The sequence below is a fragment of the Xiphias gladius genome, chromosome 12 (assembly GCF_016859285.1).
Source record: "Xiphias gladius isolate SHS-SW01 ecotype Sanya breed wild chromosome 12, ASM1685928v1, whole genome shotgun sequence".
NCBI lineage: Eukaryota > Metazoa > Chordata > Actinopteri > Istiophoriformes > Xiphiidae > Xiphias > Xiphias gladius.
This window is the reverse complement of record NC_053411.1, coordinates 18,257,379-18,266,618: the sequence shown is the minus strand read 5'-3', so window position 1 is coordinate 18,266,618 and position 9,240 is coordinate 18,257,379. Positions and strand designations below refer to the sequence as shown.

Here is a 9,240-nt window from a genome sequence, read left to right as displayed (position 1 = left end):
CATAACAAGAAAGTACAGCTTTACACAGCACATTTACTCACAAGCAGGTTTATCTGACATTTTTTGATCTTCTCTTCATTTATTTTTAGGTGTCTATGAGCTTAACGCTGCACGTCACCTTTTTAACAGCTTTCATTTTCTACACACCATACTAAGTTGCGTGCAAATGTGTGTGTGCAGCGAAAAAGAAACAATGCCGTTTAACATGAGAAAGATTTTTGATGTTTTTGCTGGTTCATTGAACCCAAAGCCCTACTTTACTTTGGCGGTTTGCTACGTGCGTTATGTGTTGACACCCTCCGACATGCTTATCTGGAGGCGAAGAAAGGCCTGATCTTCATGCTAATGGCCTTGAGTGAATACCAGCTCCCCTTCCAGTTCATCCACACCACGCCATCATCTGTGCCGTGCTTGGCCATATTTTGCGTGTAGGCTCCGCCCATGTAGTATCGGCCATTGGGGTTTGCGGAGTGGCAGCGATTGTACCACCAACCACCTCCGTCCTCCCTAGAGCACTGTTTAGAGGGGTCACCGGGGTTCCTGGTTCAAGCAAACAAGGACAAAAAGGTGCGAGATGAAATCATATGACATTATAAAACATTTTAAGATACAGTGTAACGGACTGCTCACACCAGCATTTTAAAATGGACAAGGTCAACTTCAGTGACCTCTAACATGAATTTGCACTTTTGACCATCGGTAAACTGACTTGACAGTGCTGAACTTTATGGAAATGAAAAGTCCAAAATGAAGGAAGCCACTTTCATTCAACAACCCCCCCAAAAAAACACAAAAGAGATGTGTTTAAACTGCATAGTTTCTCTACTGGAAAGAATATGGGGTTTTTTTACTGCCAACATTTCTTTGAACTGGACGACTTGGGACAGTAGCGTCAGAAAATGAATGAACCCATAAGTATATAAAAAAAGTGAAAACCTGCTTAATAAATTGTCAATTATCCTTATATTAAACTTGAAAAATCCACGTATTATAATTAATTGAAGACTTCATTGGGTATATTGGTCAGAATATATTAGCAACACAAGACACTGCTGAAGGTCTTAGCATTTTCTTCAACTCTAAATTTGTCCCCACAAAAAAAAAAAACTACAGAATCTCAAGCAAGTTCATATTAAACTGAACAGGACCTCTAGCAGCCATGTTTTTACCTTGAACATAATAATTCGCTTGATCACCTCGACCAGGTAGATTTTTATGCCTAACGCAAACCACAGCGGTAACACATCAGAAAACTGTGATGATGATTTTTGTAATGGTTCTTGAGGGCTCTGATAAAAGATGTCTTCTTTCCAATAAGGGCACCATATCAGAAAAGGCAAATGATATATTTTGATACTCATATATTGAATTTCTAGATGTACTTGTTTTTCTCACACACAGGACACTTACCAGTTGTCGTTGTCTCTATCGTAGGTGCTGAACATCATGCCATTGTGTATGGTCATGGTGCGGTTTTCACCAAAGAGCTCGGTGGATCCTTCCATTAAACCGTTGCCAGCTGTACCAGAGTAATCGGCAACCGCCAGCACGTAGCTGGATGACTCTGATTGGATGGTGAACTTGTGGTACTGGGCATGGACCTAGGGCATTGATAGCAGAAGCCATTTGACATTGAGTTGCATTCCAAATTGACACATCCATAATTTGATACGTGTTTTTTTGGAAAATATAACAGTTGCAATTAAATACTTGAAATTTTGCGAACTATGTGAATTTTTCATCAACACATTCAGAATACTTATATTTTTAGGTTGATATTAATCAATAAAAAAAAAAACAACTTAATGTCAGAATGAATCTTAACAGGGTGTTTGACGATATTAGATTGCTTCAAATTCAGTAAATTGTTTGGAGTGTTTCTTTAGATTTGCTTGTTTGTGAAGGAACAATCGAGGATCCAGGATATAACAAGACCAAAACTCATTTTTTATCTCTCTGACTTTAAAACCCCATGGAGGGACGACTTAGAAATAGGACTGAGATCAAAGTACACATTTTTTGGTCTAAAAAATGTCAGAAAATAGTGAAAAATTCCCATCGCAATTTCATCAAGCCCAAGATGATATCTTCAGATGTCTTGTTAGTCTGACAAACAGTCCAAAAACCAAGGATATTCACTCTGCTAAAGCATAAAACAAAAAAATAGCCAATTCCTACATTCGAGAAATAAAAACCAGAGAATGTTTGGCGGCAGTTGCTGATTAATTTTCAGTTAATGAACTTATCATTTCTGCAATAGTTAGAAACCTTTAGGACTCACCTTAGCACCTGTCCAGTCCTGCATCTCAATGAGAACCTCAGTGGGGCCCATCTTGGTCAGATGACTGATTTGGTCAGTACCCAGCCAGTATTCACCTTTCAAATTATCAAGGAGAAAGGTGTCTTAGTCAACCACAAATTATTGAAATTATGGTGAATATGAGCATACGACTAACAGCTGAAATTAAGGAAATGCTAAAGCGAGATGTCTTAAAAAATAGAATGGTTTTCGCTCATTGTGCCAAGGGTAAACTCCTTGTTTCTGATTGTCTTACCGGGAGTCTCACAGTGACCCTTGCCAGTATCAAAGGCAATGTTGCCGAATCCACGTCGATATTCATCCCAGCGTCGGCCAAAGTCCACGCTGCCATCAAGCCTGTTTTGGATGAGAAGCCATCCTGGGAAAAATAAAAGAAGTTCTCTTGAAAACACTGAGATGTTTACCGAACCCTTAACCTCCAAGAAATTCACAGTGAAACAAAGTAAAACAAAGAAAAAAAAGCTTTAAAAAGTTCAAAGGTGTAGGTGGTTTAACTGAATTATTTTCTCACCTCCCTTTTGGGTGGTCTGATCACAGAAAACCTTGTATGGCGGGATGAAGGAATCAGGCTGGATCAAGTACATCTGGGAGTCTCTTCCTCCACGACGGAAGATATCCTCACACTCCTTACCTGAATCACACAACAGAAGAGGCAGTTAGGGTCAAGAGCATTTTTGAATTGTATTTTTAAACTGCTACGACTGGGTCACGAAGATGACGATATAGGTTAATTTGTCCATTCTTTTGTCCGCTGACCAATACTTCCAATACGTCCAAAACTAGGTAACCACGGACCATGAAATTTGGTATAGATATTGATGATCCACATAGGATGAACCGTAAACTTTTTGGTGACCAGCTGATATTTCTTCAGAGTCCACCGTCAGGTCAAAATGTCAGCTTTTCACTCGGGATATCAGTCAATCTATCACACACATTTAGCACAACATTTATAGATCCCGTTCCTGCTCCCCAGAGGATGAACTTTTGCTAAGGCTCTGACATTACTTGTTGTCTCTAAAACCATCATACTTGGTGTGTAATGATTATTACAGCATCTAGGGGGGGTCCACACTTACCAGACACCACGGGTATGGGACATTTGGTGCTGCATGGCTCCTTGCACTCCTCTCTCTGGGTCTGGATAGCCTTCTCCAAGTTCTGGATTTTCAGCCTGATCTTCTCCAGGACCCCCTGCAGCCACAACACATTATACATTATGTTAGTGTGGGGTGTCTGTGTTCTTTAAGGTTGAATACGCTAGATTCTGGGATCTGGTGATTACTTTACTAAGGGATGTCATTTGTTTTGTTTGTATATATTGTGCACAGTTCTATTTGTTCCAGTCTGTTTCTGAGATAGATTCAATCTAAATGTATGATATTTTGTAGCTTACAAATGAAAAAGAAACATCAGATAGACTAAATTGATTTGAGCAAGAAATGTTAATAATAATGATAAGCATGTCTTGATGTGGCTGTGATTAGGAATAACTGCCACATTCAAAACTTTTAAATTACATTGACGTAATGTGGCCTCTTTTTGACTCGTGTCAGCTCTTACTTACATGTAGGACTCTGATGTTGGAAGGGAAGAAGGTGTCCACCATCTCCTTGATGTAGACATGGTGTTCCTCCACTTGATCAGTGTACCGACCCACCACCCTGCTGTTGTCTGAGAGGAGGAAGAGACAGAGGGAATTACAGGGGAGATAGAAAACAGCGATATAAGGTTTATGAGCTTTAAGAATTTGTATTTTATTTTAAGATATATATATATATATATATATATACTAGCAATAGAACCACTTTTTATAGCACTTAAATGACTGCATATTTTGGATTACAAGGTTAAGGACAGGACATACATTTATTGTTGGTAGGTAAGATGATAACAATGCTGATGATGAAGAATTTGACCGGGGGGGGGGGAGTTTTTCCTAGTAAAGAACTTCCACTTCAGTTGGCTGTTGTGTCTGTAAATAGCCTCTTTCAAAAAGTTTTTTTTTTTTTTTTTTTTTTTTAAATTTCACAGTCCTTGACATTAACAACAACATAGTTTTGCCACGACTGCAAAGAATTCATTCATATACTGCTCTTACGGAACCGCCCCATTACAGGCTGTAACAACACGGCTTGTCAAATCAAAATGTTTTGTCCAATGTCCAGTTGTGCCTAATCTGTTATGCAAATTTGGAACAAATAAAAATCTTTTTGAAGACTATATTTAACCTTTTTTTTGGAATAGCAGTGTATTTATCGTGTCATGAGTTTATCAAAAAATAACACTATCTGCTCCTCTACGAAATGTGTTACTTTTCAATAATCACATGGCTTGTCATAGACTAGCTGCCGAGTGAACAACATGGTAACAAAGTGGATTAATGACCTTTTTTGAAGTGACAGTTATAACATGCATGAAATTATCTGGAAAAAAAAACATTTGCTTCCAAAATGACAAAAAAACCACTCCCTCAGAAAGAGTTAGACCTAATCTGTTATGCAAATGTGGAAACTTTAAGCAATTTAAAAAAGGAAAAAAGGTAGTCTGATTCTACTGTTTAACCTGAAATGATCCACTCAGTAGTTTGCACATCCGAGTCTGGGGTGGCAGACCTATCACGGACTTTAAAAACTGCCGTTTACAGTCATCATGTGGGTTTCGTGCTTTCACTTTATGTAACAAAAGTCCTCAAGTTAGCTTTTTCATTGGTCTCACCGTCGATGATTCTCTGCCTCTCCCTCAGAGAGTCGGACATTCTGTTGACATAGCTGTAGATGTTGTTGGAAGATCTGGACAACTCTTGCACCTGCGGTGTGAGTTGATTTACGATCTGTGAAAAATGGATGAGAACAAACGATCTCAATGACAATATAATAGCAAAGCGAGTGATTTATTTCAGATGATGAGCTTTTTAAAACGGATTTCCAGCCTGACTTGTGGTGCCTTAAAAAACGCTTCTGGTAATGAAAAATAAAGACAACATTAGAAAACACAAATGAGCCGTCTCACTGTCTTGATGTTCCTCTCTTGCTTCACCAGCATGGTCTTCAGCTCACAGCCAGTGGGACACAAAACACCCTGGCGGACAAAAAAAAATCTCTGGTTAGTTGCCTGCACTTCAGTTAGTACAATACTGTTCTTTGTCTTTGTTCTCATTTTCTAACTCCAGCTGCCACCCCCCCCCAAAACGTTAATTTTCTTTTTCTTTGACTTATTCATATGGCCCCTTAATGGTGGTTCTGGTGTATGATTTCCATTAGGACTGACCAGTTTCCAAAACACTCCTGTTTGAATGTGGCCAGTGATTTCACATACTTGCAGAATGTAAATCAGCTGGCAGACTTGAAACTTGCTTCAAGTCTGCCAACTTGGCATTACTTTCACAAAAAATGAAGACCTATCATCAATTAAAAGTTAAGTTCTGATGATGGAGAATTGAAATTAGCGAGCTAAAACATGTGCAGCCAGCGGCTGGGTCCCCTGGTGACCGTGTGCTAGTGTCCTCCTACCATGTCCTCTGCGGCGTGTTGGCATCCTCCGGCTTCTGGCTGCGGCTCCTTCTCCTGCGACATCGCTCCTCTGGATGGGGTTGGGGCGGGGCGGCCGCGATACCTGGACGAAAGGCGCAGGGGACACGTCACTGACATGTCAGAGCCACCGAGAGACACTGCGATGTCTAACTTTTAACCGCGGCACGTTCAGTCCACCGCTTTGATCCCATCTGAAATATCTCAATAACAATTGGGTGGATTGCCAAAAACTAAACACCCAAATTTATCAGTCTCGGCTGCACTTTGTGTTCAGAGCTAATTAGCAAATGTGTATGCTAACACACAAAACTAAGATAGTTTTGTAACATGGCAAACATTATACCCGCTAAAAAAAATAAAATCAGCGTGTTAGCATTCTGTCATGCTGATGCTAACATTTAGCTCGAAGACTAGCATAGCTGTTCATACGAGCGGTCAGACACTTCACTCAAATGCCTTAGATTGGTTTGTTTCCAGTGTTGGGAAGTTTACCCGGTACTTTGCACCAACAGCTGGAGTTTCCATTGTGACCCTGAAGCTACAGATTTGAATCATGTAATCAGCTAATAAATGATGTTATATATAAACTAAGTTCATAGTAGCAGCGCCTCAACCAGCTACAACATCAACGACATGCGTGAGTAGCAGGAATCCAATAATATAAGGTTAGAAAAGAGGCCATTCTCCCGCCTACTGAACTGTTACTTTTGATATTTTAAGTATATTTTGCTGCTAATTGTGTACTTTTACTTTTTTGAATTCAGGACTCTTTACTTGTAAGAGAGTAAAAGATTTCTAAATGCCACAAGGGTGGTTGCATTAGAGTACATTTTAATGATAAGTCTGCCTTTGGTTCTGGTTTTTTTCCCCCTTACTTTATTGCTCCTGTATCTGTGTGTGGGTGTACCTGCTGCCGCCACTGATAGGGGGTGCGGCGTAGTGGCGGTGCGTGTAGCTCCCCCTGCCTTGCCCTGCTGGACGGTGACCACGGGCATGAAGCATCGGTGTCTGAGCGTGCGGAGAAGCAGGAGGAGGCAAGACACAATGACAGGAAGAAATCACAAAAAACTAAAATATCCCATGAATCAAATAATTTAAGCACAGTTGTTCTACGTACTGTTCCATTCTCTGGTGCGGTGCCTCCGGCGTCCTGTGTGAGATAATAGAAAAGCGTCGTGAATACATTTGAACACGCAAATCCTTTTTTCCCTCTCTTTGTAACTGTTGTCCAAAAGCTACGTTGTCTATTGAGGACACTCTATCACTCCGTCTCATTCACAACCAGTGATCTGAGCGATGAACACTGTGCCGTTGCGAGGTGCTGCTTTAACGGGACCCCCCCAGCGGTGATCGGTGGTAAAACTTAAGAATGCTGTTTTTCCATCATTGTAATCAATGCACACTTCTACCTTGCTATTTGGCAGGGTAGGTAGAATCCTGTGAACTCCCGATTTGACGCCGTCCCCTTTACGTTTTTGTTTAAATTTAGGAAAAAACTTGTGTGCGTCCACCTGTTCAATGACGCGATAAAACGTTCACTCTAAACTATTCTGACGGAAATATTCTGGACATTTCACAGGTAACAGTGTGTTCGGGGTTGATGTCCAGTCCGATATCATTTTAAAAGGTTGGAAACTTTTATTCAAGTGAACACACTCACGTCGTACTCATCGTAGTCCACAGCCCAGGCCAGGTGCACGCACAGACACAGCAACAGCAGTGTCCTCATCGTCCGCTGTCGGTAACGTTACTCTTGTCCAACTCCGGTCAGTCACTCTGCTGTCTTCAGTGAGCCTTCACTCCTTTTTCTGTCCCTGAAATCTCCTTTGACCAGGTATTTATCCTTGGTCTCGCTGTGGGAGCGGCTGTCCTCCCCCGCTTTCATTGATCTGCTAAGAGAGGCCAAGAACTGCCGGGGCAGTTTACCCAACCTGAGTCACAGCCGCGCACGGTCGATACGGACAGAGGGTCAAAAGGGCCGAGCGAGTTTCCTGATACGTGAGAAAGCACTTTCCAGTTGGACCATTTGTGTTTTCAAGCCAGTGATGTTGTGATTCACTAAGCTAAAATCTTAGCTGTTTTTGAGTGACTTCACATCTCCAACATGTCAACATAACTAAAAGAAAGCCAGCATTGTTTTGGATTTACTGCTTCTGAGGTCTTTTCACAATAGCTTTAAACTTTTAGCCGCTGGCTGTGATGTAGAAAGAGTTATCCTGGCCAGACAGGTGACCACCTCAAACATAATTTACACTTAGAATAGATACTCGGACAGGGCCTTGGCTATGCCCTCATTTTTTTCTGGATATACTGTTACGTTTTTGTTTTTGCAACTTGGAGAAGTTTGCGTTCTACAGTTTTAAAAAATAGACATTTTTTTAGGCAGATTCCGGTATTTTTATGCCAAGTCAAATGAAATCTACAGCGAGCAAAATAAACAAAGGACTGGGTATTTCTCAATGAGAATTTAATTCCCGGCAGCGTGAGATGCGAGATGGCTTCATGCTGGGAAATGACCCTGACCCTTCTTGACTCATGTCCTGGATTTAATGGCGGTAACATCCACCACCTGTGATAGTTTTGATGTGAACTCGCGTAGCTCCCGAGGAGGAAAACGGCAGTGGATTCAGTGACTTGGTCCCTACAATAGGCCCTTGAGTCTCTTGTTATTAACGGTAAAAGTATTTGGTCTGTGAAGACACAGTGAATGCCGTTTTTGAGAAGACGGCTCAGTGAGTCACTGTTGGGACAACTGATGTTTTTGTTTGAGTCCAAAAGGGCACGTTATGAAATCACAGGCCTCGACACACAAACTTGTGCGGACATTTACTAACTTATTATACATTAAACACCATAACCACCAACTGTCTCACCAGAACTCTTACCCCGACCCTCAAACTAGATCTTTTGGCAAGAAATTAAACTCAAACTCCCAGAAACGATGAGAGCGAGCGCGTCCCTGCAACGTCATACATCCTCGGACTCATCATATTCAAAACTACAACATCTCAACTGCGCAGGTCAAACCTTACCGACCCGCTTACTTCGACATCCGGTATCCCTTTCATTTGTTTGAATTTTTTTTCTCGTTTCCCGTTAAGTGCCACTCAGTGAACCACCCGTTTTATTAAGCGTCGGTGCGACTTTCGGATTAAGTCTGATTTGACTTGTGACACTAACATTCCATATTATGTGAAACCGGCGGCCGCTGCGGGAGTTAGTGCTGTATATTGCTATCACAGTGTGGAGCAGCTAACCAAGGAAGCCAGACTAGTTGGCCCGGGGGAGCATCCCACAGGGGGATTTTTCGTCAGGGCACGCATTACAAATTTGAAAGAAGAAATCATCAAACACTTTTCCCCCACAAACTTCACATATATCACAGTT

The 9,240-nt window shown here is 41.3% G+C and overlaps 1 protein-coding gene across 1 annotated transcript; it reads right to left on the bottom strand.

The window, feature by feature from the left end:
- Window positions 1-142: 142 nt before the first annotated feature.
- On the bottom strand, window positions 143-8,855 carry fgb (fibrinogen beta chain). The gene is made up of 13 exons (XM_040140793.1): window positions 7,514-8,855; window positions 6,971-7,003; window positions 6,761-6,861; window positions 5,833-5,935; window positions 5,333-5,401; window positions 5,039-5,153; window positions 3,888-3,994; window positions 3,400-3,514; window positions 2,832-2,951; window positions 2,556-2,678; window positions 2,282-2,376; window positions 1,411-1,601; window positions 143-540 (listed from the first exon to the last, which is right to left on the bottom strand). Exons 1-13 carry the CDS (start codon window positions 7,580-7,582, stop codon window positions 309-311), a joined length of 1,473 nt encoding a protein of 490 aa, XP_039996727.1. The 5' UTR covers window positions 7,583-8,855; the 3' UTR covers window positions 143-308.
- Window positions 8,856-9,240: the final 385 nt, after the last annotated feature.